The sequence below is a fragment of the Gracilinanus agilis genome, chromosome 3, assembly GCF_016433145.1.
Source record: "Gracilinanus agilis isolate LMUSP501 chromosome 3, AgileGrace, whole genome shotgun sequence".
Classification (NCBI taxonomy): domain Eukaryota; kingdom Metazoa; phylum Chordata; class Mammalia; order Didelphimorphia; family Didelphidae; genus Gracilinanus; species Gracilinanus agilis.
In genome coordinates, this window is record NC_058132.1 from 413,238,858 (window position 1) to 413,257,330 (window position 18,473).

General features: G+C 38.2%; 1 protein-coding gene across 1 annotated transcript; it reads left to right on the forward strand.

The window, feature by feature from the left end:
* The first annotated feature begins 2,084 nt into the window (after positions 1-2,084).
* SOD1 (superoxide dismutase 1) lies at positions 2,085-17,876 on the forward strand. The gene is made up of 5 exons (XM_044670242.1): positions 2,085-2,312; positions 13,582-13,675; positions 15,389-15,458; positions 16,345-16,462; positions 17,663-17,876. Exons 1-5 carry the CDS (start codon positions 2,238-2,240, stop codon positions 17,768-17,770), a joined length of 465 nt encoding a protein of 154 aa, XP_044526177.1. The 5' UTR covers positions 2,085-2,237; the 3' UTR covers positions 17,771-17,876.
* Positions 17,877-18,473: the final 597 nt, after the last annotated feature.

Below are 18,473 nucleotides of genomic sequence, written 5' to 3' on the forward strand. Positions count from 1 at the left end.
AAAATAATTGTTCATATGTTGTTTCCCATATTAGAGTTTTTCTAAAAGCAAGAACTATCTTTTGCCTTTCTTTCTGTCTCCACAGTGCCTTCCACATAGAATATATTTAATAAACCACCTCTTCTCAAGCTCCTTTGTTATCTCATTATTCATATTAGATCCTTTAAATATGAATGTTTAAGAGTTGTTCTGGCCACAGCTTGGACTGGCTCAGACAGTGCTGTGATGGTAAATGTTTAACAACCTGCTCTCTGATGATAATATACATATATGTATAACCCAGTGGAATTGCTTGTCAACTCCAGCAGGAGAGGGAGAAAACATGATCATGGAAAAAATTTAAGAATAAAAAATTTAATAAAAGAAAAAATCTGGAAGTTATAAAAAAAAAACCAACCTGCTCTCTGAGAAAAAGAAATGCTCTTGACATACTTTTTAGGTGCAAAAGGGTCTCATTGAATATTTAACAATGGGCTGCTTCAATCCATCACTAGTGGTTTATGGGTGACTTTCTCTAGTCTCTTTCTTGGTAATCTCATCAGCTTCCCTGGCTTTAACCATCATCTTCCTATAGATGACTCAGATATATAGAGTGTCCCCAAAGTCTTTATTAAAGTCATTAATGCTTAAAACTGCACTATGACTTCAGATTGCCCTGCATAAATCATCCCCAGTCTCCCCACAAGCTTCTGAACTGTATTACCAGTTGACCTATCAGACATTTCAAACTAGACATCCCAGAGACACCTTGAACTGAACATATGCAAAGCAGAACTTGTTTTCTTTTCCCTAAAACCCTCCCCTCTTCCAGTCTTCCCTATTTCTATCTAAGGCACCACCATTCTTCCAGGCTTTCAGGTTGGTAACCTTAATATTTATTATCTTGGACCCCAGACTCTCTCTTACCCCATAAAAATCCCTTCTTACAACCTCCTCTCCACTCACACAGCTACAGCCTTAGCTAGACCTCTATTCATTCTCCATTAGATTATTACAATAGCCTCCTACCAGATTCTTGTCTCAAATGTCTCTTTAAATCCATTCTACACATTGCTGCCAAAATAATTTTCCTTAGTCTCCCATCGGATCATGTGACTCCCGTAGGCAAACAGTTCTACAGGTTTCCTATTGCCTGAAGCATAAAATATGACCCCACCACCACCACTTTAGCTTAAAAAACAAACAAACAAACAAACAAAAACAACGAAGATCCAGCCAAAGGGACCTTCTTGCTGTTCAGTACACAGAACGGGCCATTTGCCATCTCCGTGCTTTTTCATGGTTGTCCCACATGCGTGGGCTTACAGAAGCCCTCTCCTTCTATAGGACAGAGGTCATGCACCACTTTAGCTTGCAGCCGTTTCTGATTCTTACTCTCCCTCCCCTTCCCAGGATCTTCCTCCTCAAACTTGATGATTCCCTCCCCCAAATTTCTTTCTCTCTATGTCTATAATTATGGAAGGCTTTAGTGAGGTGGTGCAGTGGTTAGAGCACCAGACGTGGAGTCAAGAAGACTAATTTTCCTGAGTTCAACTCTGGCCTCAGACACTTACTGACCTGTATGGCCCTTGGCAAGTCACTGAACCCTGTGTGCCTCTGTTTCCTCATCTGTACAATGAGCTGGATTAGGAAAATGGCAAACTATTCCAGTTTCTCTTCCAAAAAGCTCCACATAGTGTCGGGAAGAGTCATACAACAGTCTGGTCTTCCCCATTACACCACAGCCTCAGCTCGAAGAGAAGCTGCGCAGGTCACACACCAGAGCAGGGACTTTAGTTAACTGATTGATTCCTGCGGGAGCTAAAGCTGCACAAGGGGGTGGGGGAGCAGGGGAGGAGAAGGGAACGAAGGGCAGACTTCTCACGTGGAAGACCTCGTGAGAAGATACTGAAGGTTTCTAGCTCTTTCTACCGTAACTACAAGCTAAGGTAGGCAAAGGGTTCAGATTTCGAAGCATTACGGCGGAGGCGCAAGATACCTTCCTGATTGGTGGCCGCCTTTGGGGAGGACGGGAAGAATAAGGACAGAAAGCTTTTTGATTGGTCTGGCAGCAACTTGAGGCGCGGAGTGACGGCTGTGCGTGCCCATAAGTGGACTGCTACGCAGCCTGCGGATTAGGGTTTTTTTTTACCCCTTTATCTCTTTAGGTCGTTCTGCTCCTTCCGGACCGTCTTTTTCTTCTCTACCTGCATCCATTCCGTACGTGGAAGGGCCTTACGCTCGCCTGCCTGTGAGCTATGGTGCTGAAGGCTGTGTGCGTCATGAAGGGCGACGGCCCAGTGCAAGGCATTATCTTCTTCGAGCAGAAGCAGGCAAGGACGTAGCGAGGGGCTGGACGGGTGGGATAGGTCTCGTTGTCCTTGTTGGGGCCGTGGCTCAACTTCCCCTCTAGCTTTCTGGGTCCACACCTGCGCCTCCTGCTTCCTCTCCCCCCCAGCTACCCTTCCATCCCTTCTCCCCTCCCCCACCCGCACCTCCGTCCCTTGCCGCGTGGGACTCGGTTCCTTCAGTTTTCTTTCAGATCTTTGGTTTTGGGGGGCTAGCAGCTTCACTTTAGCGCACCCCTCGCGGCGGAAGGCGGGGCCGGGCGTGGAGTGCATGACCCGGGCGGGTGTGCCTGGAGGGAACCGCGGGCGAGTTGCTGTTGCTGAGCCTAAATGCTGAGTCACGGGGGGCGGGGCAGGCAGGATTGGGGTGCACGCCAGAATTTGGACTTAGGGTTCTCTTTGCCCTGGGGTTGGGGAGCAGTCAGTCGCTTAATCAGCATTTATTAAGCGTCTACTGCGCTACAGACGAAGTGCTGAGTACTGGGAATGCCAAGAAGGACCCCGGGAAAATTGCTGCTCTCTCGGAGCGCTTGCAAACAGCTTTGCACAAATAAGATACCAGCGGGGTAAAATTGGGGAGACGCTCCAAGGGACTGCACTAGAATGGAGGAGAACTTGGCTTAACGAAAACCAGAAAGGCGGGAGAGAGTTCCAGGCATGGGAGTGGGGGGGTTGGAAGAGTAGGGGCAGAGCCAGGGAAATGCCTGGAGTCAGGATATGGGGAGCAAAGGAGGCAAGAGGTCTCTTGATTAAGGCTTACCGGGGTTAAAGGGCAGGTAAAGCGTGGAAAAGACCAAATTATGTAGGACTTCAGGGGCCAAAGAGTATTTTATATTTGAACTTAATGGTGAAAGCGAGCCACTAGAGGTCATTCTGTTGGGGAGAAGATAGAGTAGTGACTCTCCCTGTCTTTTTGAGGATAAAAACTAGTTCTCACCCTTCTTCGGTTATGCAATCTTAAGTTCCCTTCTAATCTTCGTGGGAGAACGTTTGGGAACTCGTTTGTTCCCTGGAGGGCTGAACCTCCACACCCTCTTCCTCCTCGAGGACTCTGCTGGTCCTGGACCAACCTGGGAGCTGAGTGCACCCAGTTCCACCTGGGCATAGATAAGGGTTATAAAATATTGGATGAAGAGCTGAGATATATGGGCTAGGGAGTTTAGTCAAGGGCATTCTATTGAACTCAAATGAATCTTCAAGAATTATTGCCAGTAAGAATTTGGCCCAGTGTTGAGACTCACTCTGCCCTTAATTTTACAGTCTACCGGCAGAGTGGGATGGAGTCTATGTTTGAAACATTTACGTGAATAGCTAATACTAGTTAGAGAAGGACTAATAGTATCAAGTTGTGTGAAGTAGGGGCCTCAGGAGTCAAGGTTGTTTTTGGAGGATGGGGCAGAGAAGAAAGAGGGAATCTGTCTGCTCATGGCATAACCTATCAAGGTCAAGTAAAAGCAAAGTTGAGATGCAATCTGGCTGAGTGAGGTATGATAAAAGATTGGCTTTCAAAGCCCTCCACAATCTTATTCCAAAACGTAGACATTTTGTATTATATTGTACTGGCCATTAAGAAGAGTGATATGGTTAGAAGAGGCTTCTTGGAATATTAGTTTTCAGGCACTGTGAAGGGAAACCAGGAACACCAAACTGGAAGCTATTTTAATAGCTCAGGAGATAGGTAATGTAGTCTTGGACCTGGCGGTGGGAATGCCAGGAATGGTGCAGAAATAGGTGTAACAGAGACTGGTAACTAGAGGGATTTAGGAGAGAGAAATTTCCAAGATGACACCAGGGTTTAAGCCTGGGTACATGGAAGAATGGTGGTGCTATCAACCAAATGGGAAAAGTTTAGGAAGAAATGGGTGGGTTTTAGAACATTTACAAACTTTCTGGAAGGGGTTTCCCTTTTAATTAGACTGAATTTTTCTTAGCTTTTGTCTTTACATTCTACTTCTCTCTCTGCCCTTCTCTATCTTCCTTTCTGATCTCATATGAGAAAGTTTGTACTTTTGCTTCACAATGCTTGAGCTTCCTGGAGATTTTTTTTAACTTGGGTTTCTTGTACACTTCAGTTCCTTCCAGTTCTGCATTTCCTAATCAGTTTTTCCTTCACAAGAAATCTGTACAGTACTAGATCTGTATCTCAAAGAGATCAAAAGAGAAAAATATAGCATCTTGTTTCGATTAGTAAAGGATTGGATATTGAGGGGACTCCCATCAATAAGGGAATGGCTGAACAAGTTGTGGTATATGATTGTGATGGTATACTATTGTGGTACAAGAAATGAGAGGGAGCTAGGTTCAGAAAAACCTGGACAGACTCAAATGAACTGATTCAAAATGAAGTGAGCATAACCTAGAGAATGTTGTATGCACTAACAATACTGTAATGATCAACCCTGAAAGACTTGACTGCTCTGCCCAGTAATGTGATCCAAGACAATTCCAAAGGACCTATGATGAAAAATCTATACACCTCCAGAGAGAACTGATGAATACTTAAGCACAGATTGAAGCATACTTTTCTTTTTATTTTTCTTGCTTTTTTCTCCAATAAGATTAATATAGAAATATGTTTTGCATGATTTCCTATGTATAATTGATATCAGATTGCATGCCTTCTCAGTGGATAGGGGGAAGGATTGGAGGGGTGGAGAGAATTTGGAAATCAAAATGTACCAAAAATGAATGTTAAAAACAAATAAATAATTTTTTAAAAGAAACAAAAAATCTGTAAAGTCATATGTGTTCCCTTCTTATAGATGAGGAAACTAAGGGTTGTAGAGGCTGTGATTTTCCCAGGTATGTACCTGAGAGTAGCAAAACCCATATTAAGATCATAGGTTTTACAGTTGGAAGGTAGCTTAGAGATCTCTTTGTCTAACTCCTCCTTTTTACAGATTTAAGAACTTATTTATTTACAGATGATACTCTAAGAGATTCTACATAGGTAGTAAGTAGCAAAGCCTTTTAAACCAGGCCTTTTGTGTCTAAATCCGATGTTCTTGATACCAAACAACTGTTTCTCTAGAACTTTAGGCTTCTGATTTTCAATCTAGTGTTAGTTATGATTTACCAGTTCTGCTTCTCCAATTAGGAGACTAAGTTTACATTTTACTTCCTGAAATAAAATCATGTAAAGAGCTATGGATGACCACTTACATTTTTATAATGTATCTTTTGAATAGAGGCTTGAAAAGGCCTAAATTAATCTTAAGGGACAAAGAACTCTTGTTTGTTGAATTGAAGCAGTATATGAAATAAGAAGCCTAAAAGATAAGAAGGGCAACCATGTTTTGAAGGACTATAAAAGTTCCAAAGAGCATTTTTTACTTGCTTCTGTTCAAATTTTCACTTGATCTCATATTGACCCTGGCATTTCAAAGATGGAAATGATATGTAGTCCATGCTCACAAGAAGCTAATCATAATTTAATTGGGGGTGGGGGGTTGTCACACTTTTTTTCAATTAGCAAATATTTTTTCCCTTTCACTTCCAAGAAAAGGAAAACTAACAAATATGCAGCCAGACAAAGCAAATTTAATGCATTGGATATAACCAAAAATTCATGTCTCATTCTGCATCTTGAGTCCATCATCTCTCAGGAGGTGGTTATAACATGATTTGTCTGAAGTCATGGTTTGTCAATGTATTGATCAGAGTTCTTGGTTTTTATTAAAATGTTGTATACATTGATCTCCTAGTTCTGCTCATATTATCCCACATCAATTCAAACAGGTCTTATGTTTCTCTGAAACTGACCATTTCACTATATCTTATGGTATGATACTATTCCATAAAATTCCTATACCATAATTTGTTTAGCTATTTCCCAGTTCATGAGGACCTCCTTAATTTTTAGTGTTTGCTACTACAAAAAGAGCTGGTATAATTATTTCTGTGCATATGGGTCTTTTTTCCTCCTCCTTTGATTTCTTCAGGTGTGTGGACTTATTGCTGGTCTATTTCACAGCAATCTCTTCAAAAGTTATTATTTTTCCACTTTTTATCATCTTTTCTAGTCTGAATGTAAAATGTAACCTCAGACTTGGTTTAATTTTTATTTCCATAATGATCAGTGATTTGGAGCATTTTTGATATAATTGTAGATATTTTTGAAAACTGCTTTTTTGTGTTTTTTGATCATTTATCTATTTGGGAGTAGCTCTTGTGAAGAGTTCCTTTTTAACTGGAGAAGGAAATCAAAGAAAGCTCCATGGAGGAGTTTATACTAGAGGTGATCCTTGAGGAAGAGAAGGCCAGAAGTGAGAGAATGAATGTGTGCAGTCCGCATGAATTCACAGAAGGGGTGGATTACCTATGTGAAATGGATTAATTCAATAAGGATAAAAATGTAGATTAGAACTAGATTGTAGAGTATTAAATGTTTATATTTATTCCTTATCATGTAATAAGAACTGAATTCAAAAAGAGTAAAAAGAAAATGTGGTCAGAACAGTGCCTTTAGGTGGCAATATAGATTGGTATGAAGAATGAGGACAAAGAGGCTAGATAGTAAAAAAAAAAAAAAAAAAAGTTCAGGAAAGAGTTAATGAGACCCCTGATTTACAGTGGTGGCAGTATGAGCAGGGAGATCCATGTTGAGAGAGATTGGAGATTGGCAGGACTTATCAAATGGATCAAACTCTATAAAAACTTTTCTAACTTCATAAACAGGTCTTTTCAAGCCTTTACTAGAAATTTCAGTGGAGTTTAAAATCATTCTAAGGAACAGTTTTTCTTCTCAGAAATCAAAGAAATTACATGCTTGCCAAAGTATTTAATGAAATCTGTTTTATCCATGTTGGGTTCTTCTTTTTTTTTTTTTTGTAACAGTAGTACTAACAGGAGGAGATGCACATCTTCAAGGCTCTGAGAGAATAGGAAAAACCCAGGTTTGATGCTCTCCCTTTAGTTAATTTTTTTAAACCTTTACTCTCCGGCATAGAATCTACGTGTATTAGTTCTAAGGCAGAAGAGTGGTACGGGCTAGTAGGTGGGGGTTAAGTGACTTGCCCAGGGTCACACAGCTAGGAAGTGTGGGAGGCCAAATTTAATAGTACCTCCCATCTAACTGTCCACTGAATGGCCCAGCTGTCTCCCCTTTGGTTAATTTCAACAAGTGTGTTTACTGAGCTTTTAGTAGTTGCTTGGTGCTGTAGCTGCAGACACAAAAACAGAAGGGTGTCTATCTTTAAGCAGCTCACATTTTATTCTGTAGATCCTTCAAATCCAGTAAGAGAAATACAAATCAAAACAATTCTGAGATTTTACCTCACACTCAGTAAATTAGGAAAGATGGGAATAGTCAGTGTTGTAGGAGTTGTGGCACATTGTATATTGTTGGTGAAACTATGACTTTGAACAACCATTTTGGAAAGCAGTTTGCAATTGGGCAAATAAGTGATTAAAATATTCATACCCTTTGAATCATATTCCACTGTTTGACATATGCAACTAATAAAAAGTAAGTCCCTACATACACCAAAGTATTTATAGCAGCATTTTTTTGTTTTGGCAAAAAAACAACAACTTGGAAACAAAAGTTTATTGAGTGGGGCTAAACAAATTGTGATACATGAAAATGTTGAAATGTTACTATACGAAAAAATGAATATGATGAATGCTAAGAAGCAAATGGAAAGAGGTGAACTGATGCAAAATTAAGTTAGAACCAAGAAAATAATATACACCAATTTGGAACCATCCCCATAATTTACATATTAAGGCTATCAAGGCTTTTCAGCTCTTCAGAGCTGTGTGGCCCTGCACAAGTCACCCAGCCTCTGTGGGGAATCCTTAGAATTTCTCTTCTAAGTTATTTGCTTTAGTGGAGGGAGTTTGGTACTCACAGATGCCCTCAGAATTTCTTGTCTTTTTTTGCTCCAATGATAGATCACATAGAATACCATAAATACAGGATTTGATTTAGAGTTTGAAGGGGCCATAGAGGCCATTAAGTTCAGTCCTCTCATTTTACAGATGAAGAAGCTGAGGAACGGTCATTAAATGATTTGACCAGACCACACAGATAAAAAGTATATGAGGTAGAATTTGAAACCAGATCTTCCTAACCCTAGTGGCCTGTGTAATTCAGCAAGGACTCATCCTATAAGTCAAGAGAGACCCTCTACCCACAAAGATGTAATTGGAAAATTGAAGTCAGCTGTTGAGTGCCATAATCATTTATGGAAAAATCTCCCAGCCTGTGAAACCTTAACATTTTTTCATAAGATTTCTTCAATAGCCTTCATTTGTTTACTTGTTAAATAGTAACTTTCTGGGCTGAGAGGAGGAGGGAAGGTGGGGAACCTTGATTTGCTTTTAACTACTTTGATTTCCTGCTGGAAAGAGAATTAGACCTGAAGTCAGAGGGTTTGACTGTTACTTGTATGCCACTTCTATGAACTTCAGTAACCTGTCTATACCTATATGGGGGAAGCTATGGGGTATAGAGGAAGGAATGCTGGATTTGGAATTGGGACCTGGATTCAAATACTAAGTAGTCTGCCATTTACTATATGTGTGACCTTGGGCAAGTCCATTCCTCAGTTTTTCATCTGTAAATAGAATAAATAACTTTGAGGTTCTTTCCTGCTCTAAATCTGCAAGCCTACGATGATTGATTTCTGTTTTATTTTGTCTCTCTATCCCCAGGGCCTAGCTGAGGGGATTTTTACTGACTTGAATTGAATTTTTTTCAAGTATAGTATTTGTAGTGAGAAGAAGCATGTCATAGTGCATAAAGAATGGAGTTCCAGCCTGTAATCCTGAGCCAGCCCCTTAACCTTGCCCATCTGCGATGGGGTAAATGAAATGTCCTCACTCAGACTTACCCACACCAATAAAATCACAAGTCCCGTCAAAATGAGAAAACAAAAAGCTCCTGTCTACTTTTACAGGGTTTCTGTGAGAAAAGCAAAAGCAGGTCATAAATATGAATGGTTATTCTGTTCTTAGACAAGGAAGTTAAAAGTTATCCACATTTAGAGCTTACAAGTGGTTGGGAGATTTTTTTTTTTAAAAAATCTAAACAAAAACATCTCTCTTGTCCTCCTCTAAAGCATCACTACCTGATAAGTAGTCTTCATGCCTTTTGACTGTGCTTCTTACCTTATAATTTCCGTAAGACTATTAGCACTTTCCCTCTGAGATTACCTGTTTGCTTTATTTGTATCTTGTTTGTACATACGTGTTGTTTCCCTGACTAAAATAGGAGTTCCTTAACTGGTTTTGCCTCTCTTTGTATCTCAACCCTTAGCACAGCATTGGTGAATACTAAGTGTTTAACCAATCCTTGTTGATTGGCAAAGCTTGGGGCTTGGTCATAGGGCAGTGTTCTGCCTTACCCTACATTGACAAAAGTTGGGGGGGAGCAGTTTTGTGGATTGAGAGCCAGGCCCAAAGATGTGAGATTCTGGGTTCAAATTTGGCCTCAAACACTTCCTAGGTGTGTGACCCTGGGCAAGTCACTTGACCACCCCCTTGCCTAGCCCGTACTACTCTTCTGGCTGGGAACCAAGACAGTATTGATTCTAAGACAGAAGGTAATGGTTTTTAAAAATTTTTTTTATTTTTTTAAACAGGGGATAAATCTAGACAAAGTAGATGATCCCTTCCATATGAATCTTCTGTTGTTGTTTTTTTTTTTATGTTTTTTTTTTCATCAAGGAACCTCAGCACTAGAGAGTCTCTTTATTTTGTAGTTAAATAAAAGGAACCATATTCTAAAATTTGCTTTGTTCTGACCAGTCACAGCATGACATGTCCATAAATTAAAATAACATTTACTATAATTTGATTAATCTGGCTTGAAGAATGCCTCTCTACTCTCTAGTACCAGGGGGATAAAGTTTTCTTTATTTAAAAAACAGTGTAAAAACAGAAGAAGAGGAATCCTGAGCATCCTCACCTGTGCCAAGAGTTTAGAAAGTGGATAAATGTTAGAAGGGGGAAAAAAAGGACCATTGAACATTTCCCAATATGAAATAGAGGGGGGTGCACCTGTTTGTCCTCTGAGGAATTTCATGTGTAAGCTCATCCAAGAAGACTCAGAGAGGACTATTAGTGGCTGGTGACTCCCTCTTCAAAGGTATGGAGGCATCTACTTGTAGGTTCCTTGTGTGCCTGGAGTATATCCAGGATATTATAGAACCTTCCGAACCTGATGACTGTTAACCACTTCTTGTCATTAATGTGACCACAAATACCAAAATGAATCAAGGAAATGTTACTAAAGATTATGAAGACTTGGGCAAGAATGTTGAAGGCTGGGAGCATGAGTGGTGCTGTCATAATTGTTCCCTTATTGAACAGTGGCTTCAGAAAAGAGGAAGTTTGGAAAAGCTAGTGAAGTGTCTGAGAATGGGATTCAAATTTCTTCAATGCTGCCTAAGATACAGGAAAGACAGCCTTCTGGCAAGTGATAGAGGAATTTGGGAAATAAATGACAACCTTGGCACACCTAAATATAATAATTGTTATTACCTAGACATCTGCTGTGGTTTTCTGTTTGCCCAAAACAAAACTACTAATAATTTTTGACTTACTACTTACTTCATCCTTCAAAATTTGTAGCACAACCAACAAGTAGAAATTGTATTTAGATTTAATTTTCCCTGGTTAGAGGAATATATTATGTGGAAGTGCTGGGAGCCTGAAGGGGGATATATGCAGATTATAAGAACAGATTTATAGGAGGATAGGTAGCTTCACCTGTAGAATTATTGGGACTAGCTGTGTGACCCTGGGCAAGTCGCTTAACCCCCATTGCCCTTACTGCTCTTTTGTCTTGGAATTATTACACAGTATTGATTCTAAGAGGGAAGGGTAAGGATTTTTTTTTTAAAAAAAAGTTCTGCTAGAAGAACTTTATAAGGATGCTGACACAAATCAATGTCTTTATCCCACAAGTTGTTTTTATTCTAAATACTCCTCACTTCCTCTTGCCCTGTTTTTCTTGTTGTTGTTAATGTTAAATGTTAAATATTTTCCAGGCTAGAAACTTCTGGCTTCCTATCTGTTAGGTCACAAGCAGAGAGAGGGAAATGGATCGGACTGGCCTGAGACCTCTACCTCCATGTGTGTCACTCTTAAGTGTCCACAAACTGCATAAATAGGTGAACTGATGTTGAGCCAGGACAGGCGAGAACTGGCTGTGCCAAGTCCTTTGTGGACTTCCTCCTTTCCCAATGCCGTGCCTCAGGCCTCCTCATTACCTTCCTTGGTGCTCTCTCTTCCCTAGCTCAGTCTCTTGGGGGTGTCTGTCTTGGCCTCAGGTTGCCTACATTTTAGCAAAGCATTTGCAGTGAGAATTTTTGTTGTTGTTGTTGACAAGAAAGAAAAAAAGGTCCATGGACTCAGAACTTGTTAAATGGCAGAACTCAGAATAGTAAACTAATAGTTTGGAAGGAATTTCCCAATGTCCTGTGTTGTTTGATATTTTTATCAGTTCCTTGGGTAGATGCTGTTCTTTTGTAGATAGCCCAAAGTTTCGCCAGGGAGGGATAGCTAATGTTAGAACAGTGCTTTACTCCGGCTTTCTGAACTGTGCCCCATCAGTAAAAGTTTAAGTATTCTCCATTGTACATATTTTAGTTGTATACATGTACTGCTGTAGTAATAACATATGTCATAAATCTTATATATGAATGAAAAGTTATTCATTCAATACTATTTTGTTGTCATTCAGTCATTTCAATTGTGTCCAACTCTTTGTAATCCCATTTGGGGTTTTCTTGCCATTTCCTTCTCCAGCTCATTTTGCAGATGAGAATCTGAGGCAAGCAGGATTTAAGTGACTAGCCCAGGGTCACACAGCTAGTAGTAGGTACCTGAGGCCATAGTTGAACTCAGGGGAGATGAATTTTCTTGACTCTAGGCTGCCAGCACCATCCATTGCATCACCTAGCTGCTTCTCTTATTAATTGCTTACTATATCCTGAATACCAGGGATACAAATAGAAAAAGTGAGGCAATCTTTTTCTTCCTCTCAAAGGGCTGACTTTGATTGGAGGATGGCTGCAGGATGGGTGGCAAAAGGCCCAGAAGTCCATAGGCTGTATTGGTAGGTCAGATACAAGTGCTGAGTCTGCAGGTTCTGGCAGACAGATGCTAAGTTCAGCTCATCCAAGGGTTGTGAACCCATCAAGTAGTCTGGCCAATTTCTAAATAGCTTCAGAAAAGAGGCAAAGAATAGAATTTAATATTTGATTAAGTCATTCGATAATCGCCATAGTTTGTTGAATATGGGGGGACTGATGAGGTCAAATCGGTGTGGAAGATGAATTGGAGTGGAGACTGGAGATGGGAAGACTAATGAGGATATTGTCCTAATCCAGGGGAGAGGGGGAGCGCAGGAAAAGATGAGATGTTGTGGAGACAAAGATGAAGATTTGGTTAACTGTTTTCTGTGGTGAATGAATGATGGATGACACCAAGGTTGTGCCTAAGAGTCATGGAATCTTGAAAAGCAATAGGGTAATTCAGAAGAGTGTTGGTTTACCTTGCAGACTCTTACCCTAGATGACAAAGTTGAGGTCTAAAAAAGATCTTGCCAGGTAGAAACATTAGGAATGAATCTCAAAGGAAGAGAAACTGTTGGTGAGAAGTTGGAGGCTATCCAAAGATTTCTACCCTTTCATAGCCACAAAGGCTTAATAATGCTAGCAGAAGGGATGAGACTTCTAAAATGATGTACCTTTCCCCTCACAAACTTAGTTTTTATAAAACTAGAGTTTTAATAAAAAATTATAGTTAACATTTTGTTTGAATTTTCACTTTTCATATACAAAATCTTCTGTGTTCCTGGGATATTAAAAGGAAGACAGGCACCTCTGTTCATCTTAAAAATCAACACCTTTATTTTATTGAGAATAAAACTCAGACCTGTTTTTTGAAGTGAATTCAGGTCTCTTGACATCAGGTTCAATGTTTTGCATTTTTCTTTTACAAATTCTGCAGGTTTTAATCTTCTAAAACTTGTTTACCTACATTCCTCTTATACAAAAACAATGGCTGTGAAAATGGTCCTCCTGTGGTCTAGTTGGCCTAGAGATATTTCATACTTGACACCAAAATTTATTAGTCCTTTATAGTATACCATGCCACATAGAGGTATCCCATAGGCAGCATAGAAATTGAAAATCAATATCTCTGGTTAATTGATAGATGTTCAATGTTGTGGAACAAATGAATGTTTCAGATGACTTGTTAATTTAGTTATCTCAAACTAATCAATCTTTCTTTGAATAAGGTTGGAGAACCTGTGGAACTCTCAGGAACCATTAACGGATTAACTGAAGGAGAGCATGGATTTCATGTCCATGAATTTGGTGATAATACTCAAGGTAGGGTTTTTTATTATTATTTATATGCAGATTGTTGGGCCACTGTAGTGTCAGGAAGATACTATGAGGAGACATGTTAACCTAAACTTGTCAAGGAAATTCAAACAGAGCCATTCCTATTTTATCTAGTAACAGACACTTAAATAGGTGAAGTTAAATTTTAAAAAATATTAAGGAGTCTTTATTTGATGTGAGTGGAGCATCAAAAAAGCCAACCTCATATGCATAAAGTAAGGACAGTCCTGGGGGTTTAGTTGTCTTAACAATATTTTTCATCTTTAGGTACCACATCTGACTATTCCGAGCAGAATTCAATAAAGTAGGGAGAGGTATCAGAGCTATTTTGTGTCACTTTCCTCAGTTACTCACAAGAGTGCTCTTTTATGTTTAGTAGATAGAAATGTCTAAAATAAATTATTCAGTTTTGCTTTAAAATGAATTGGTGGGTTTCTAGTTTGGAATTGATGGGTAATTGAGTAAGAACTTAAAACTGCAAAGGTCTGTGTAGTGAACTAATACCTCTTTCCTACTAAATATATCTCCTTTAAATTCATTGTGGAATTTCATCTTTGGGAAAATAGCTCAATATAATCAGATCAGCGTTAAATTATTATACAAGTATTTTATGTCTATTCATTCAACTGCTACATTTATTGTACTTTGAATGTTGAATAAGAAGGTATGTTTGCAAGATACTGAAAAAAAATTACCTTTCCTTAAGACATTCTGACTTTGCTGAAGTTTTTAACTCTCTCAGTGGTCTACATGCTATATACTACATCCAAAGTTAATAGCCTTAGTCAGAAAAGTGTTTAAGTGCTGTCGTTTATAGGTGACTTAGACTACTCTCAATTAGGCAAATGGGAACAGCAGCTGCTATACACCTGAAAAAAGAGATGTTTTCTCTCCTACCTCAGTGACAGACAAGTTTCTGCTATCAGATTCTCTGCTTAGGGAGAGATAGTTAACTTTTGTCTAAAGTAGCTCTTTTTTAAAAAAAAAATTTTTAAGACATTTTGATGTATACTGTCAGAACCTCCTTATCATCATGTGAGAAAGTTGAAGCTCAGTGAGGTAAAAAGGACTTGCCTGAAGTTAGTGACAAAACAGATCTACTAATTCCCACTTTATATGCCAAACTACTACTCGTTATATTAGTCTTGAGAAAAAATAACCAATAAATTGGAATTAGGAAAGAATAGTACAAGCCACGGTATATTTAACAGGGGAAAATTAAACCAAATGGAAATGCTAGACAATTTTCAATCTTGAATAATAGGTCTTTACAATATAGTTTCATTATTTGAAGTTAATATTAAAAATCAGACCCATCTGAAAGTGTTTAGTAATGTGTTCAAATTATTTTTAAACTTTTAAAAAATGAGTTATATCTGTGCTTTTATTTGAATGGATAACAAGATTAGAATATTTTACTTCTTTAAAATGGCCTTTTGGATCATTTAACTACCAAATGTTATAATAAAAATATTTGGGGGAGTCTTAGTAGGAAAGCTGAAGAACTTAAAGGAATTTTTCTTCCTAATAAAAGTTTGATCTGTGGACTTTAACTTAAAAAGGAATTCTACATTTTGGCACCCAAGTTTTGATTTTAGATAATTCTATTTCAGTAACTCTTGCTTATGAAAAATTTGTGTGAAGTTATCATTTCTTTTGAAGTCTTGATTAGTCTTAATTCCTTTAATTTCCTAACAGGTTGTACCAGTGCAGGTGCTCACTTTAATCCTCATTCCAAAAAACATGGTGGACCAAAAGATGATGAGAGGTAAGTGATTAAAAACTGATGATGTTTAGGGAACAGCTGGGCTTTGAGTGCTGTGAGTGTTCTTTCCTCCTACTGGCCTTTTACCTAGCATAGTAGCAAGAATGCATTATTTCTCCCCCATTTTTAGTGTAGTGCTGGGGGCACTAAAATGTTCACAAATGGGAACACAAATTAAGAGGGCTTTGTTTTTTATCATGTTTATTTAATACAGAACACAATGTCAAATGAAACAAATAGAGGAAATGACATGAATATATAGTATTGTCAGACATTAGAATAAACCAACCACCATTTTTAAAGCATGAAGGGGGTGGGGGGTGTCTGTGAACATCAAGGCCTAATTGATGAAAATACTTAATACCATTCGATTTGGATGAAATTTCTGATTTCCACTTTTTCCTGGGAATCTAAGAAAAGTTAGATCGTTTTAAAGAAAATAATTACAAGATTCAGGTATATATAAGGACCGATTTGATATATCAGAGTGAGAATCTTAGATATTCACTTCTTATTCATATAGGAATCAGTAAACTATGATCAGTAGATCCTTCTCTTGATTATTGGGAAGAATCTACAATCATACCTTCCCACTTCCCCTCCTCCTTTTCTCCCTCTCTCCCAAAAGAAAAACCTTCCACCTAATATTACCATATCTGTTTAATGTAAAATTTGAAATTAGTTGAGGATTTTTTCCTCAGTGTTTTTTTTCCCCAGCTTTTAACTCCTATATTGGACTATTACCTCGCTAATTGGTAGGTACCCTTGTTCGAACAGTGCTTATTTTGACCAAATACTATAATAGTTTTATCCTGACTGATAGGGTCTGACTTTAAACTTGGAAACACATGGTTAGAATTCAAGATTCTTTCTTGTTTGTGATCTGTAGGCATGTTGGAGACCTTGGCAATGTGACTGCCAACAAAGATGGTGTGGCAACTGTGTCTATCAAAGATAGTCAAATTGAACTTTCAGGACCAATGTCTATCATTGGCCGCACTATGGTGGTAAGTGTTAATATTAAGTGTTTGTAGGTGCACATATGTGTACCCTTTCTAATACATATAGGCCTTGGGGCCCTGGGTATGTCATTTAAACTTTGAGTGCTGTAGGCGGCTCTCTTAAAACTAAGGTGCTGACCTGCATTATTAGAGGGAGTTTCTTCTTACACAAGTAGTGTCACCCAACATTTATAGATTCTTAGTAATGAGACAGACCTACAGTTCCCCCAGTGAAAAGGAACAAAAACATTGACTTTTGTCAGTGTGCTGTTGAGGTTAAATGCTAATTTCTTCCCCATTCAATATCAGCCACAGGTAAATTGTTAAATTTTAGAAACTAAACATTTGGGAATATTTGAATTTGGGGTGGGAATAGGGGCAGAAAAAGGGAACTGACTTTACTTGAATCTGAATTGGAAAAAATACCAAGTCATCTTAAAATTTTAGAGGTCTGGTATATCTTAGTACCATAGTTGGTTTAATATCTAAATAGCTCAGGTATCAAATTTTACTGTTTGATCTCTCTTCCCCTCACAGACCTTTTACAGGTTATTTGCATAAATTGTCACATTGCTGTAAATAGGGGGAGGCGCTAAGGAAATAACTGGTTTTTAAGTCTGTTTCACTAATAGGAGATCTAAGAATGTTTAAAAAATCTATTAATAAAATATAAGAAATAGGAGTGAATAATAAAAATATTATTCTTTCAGATAGTTTAGGGGATATTTCTGGACCTTGTTCAGCTATGCTGTCTTACCATTTTGTTAGAATTTGAGCCCAATCTTGACTTGTTCCCTCAATTTGTATTTGGTATATAGTGCAAAGTTATTAGAAAATTATTGTTGATTTCTTTGGTATTATGGAAGTCGAAGATCAATATGCTCTAGATTTTTTAGCTTGTTAATTTCTATAACAGCAAACTGTTTAGGACAAAATTTTATTCAGGGATATACCACCACAACCTATAACATAAATCCTATTAATTGTTACAGGTTTGTTTTCCTACAAAGGTTACCTTGTGTTAAGTGTTCAGTAATCAATTTAAGTGTTCAGTAATTCAAATGTCCATTTGACATGCCCCTTAACCTATATACATGAGTCTTACCTCATAGGGATTAAGGAGAAAAAAAATGACATGTTATTTTAGACATAGCTTAATTTTCTAAAATGCTTTTTAATTTTTTAAATTTTTTTTTTATTTTTAAGGTCCATGAGAAAGCTGATGACTTGGGCAAAGGGGGAAATGCAGAGAGTGAAAAGACAGGAAACGCTGGACCTCGCCTAGCTTGTGGCGTAATTGGGATTGCTAAGTAAATCTGTTTTCTAGGATGTAGCTCAGGTACCTGGGAACACAAAGATGTTGTTGATTACATGTAGAAACATACTTGGCAAGACCATTAAACACTAATCTTAAGTCAAAGCTTGTGTGAAACTTTTAATTGCTTTGTTCAGATGTCTCCAATGCAGATTTGTATAAAATTTCAAACAACCTTATAGGTAAAATGCAGCAATGAGTATTCTGTTTCTGGGAATTAAACTTAGTTGTCTGGCATAATTTATCTAACTTTAATATTTAAGGCTGGTCTCAAACATTATATAAATGTTTCTTCAAAATGAGCATTGCTGGAACAGTTCAGAATAGAATTTAGCTCCCTTAGGCCATGGGAAAGTTACTTGATATCATTTGTGTGGTAAATTTAATGAGTCAAGACAGGGATATGTTGTATTATTTATATATAACTCATTTCCTTTTTAAAAAAACCCTGAGAAACCGGTTTCTAGCAGCTGGCTCATAATGGACCGTGTTTAGGTCCAATAAAAGGACAGTTTTCTTGGACAAAGAGTAATATATCCTCCTGCCATGGCTTTAAGACAAGATAATGTAGTGTCCTAGCATGAAACAAATAGCTTTTAAATAACAGGTGGCAAAATTTCTACTTTTGTGTAAAAATCTCCATTTATTTACAAATGGTTTAGCCAAAATCTAAATCTTAAAACCATATTGGCTAAAAGTAAG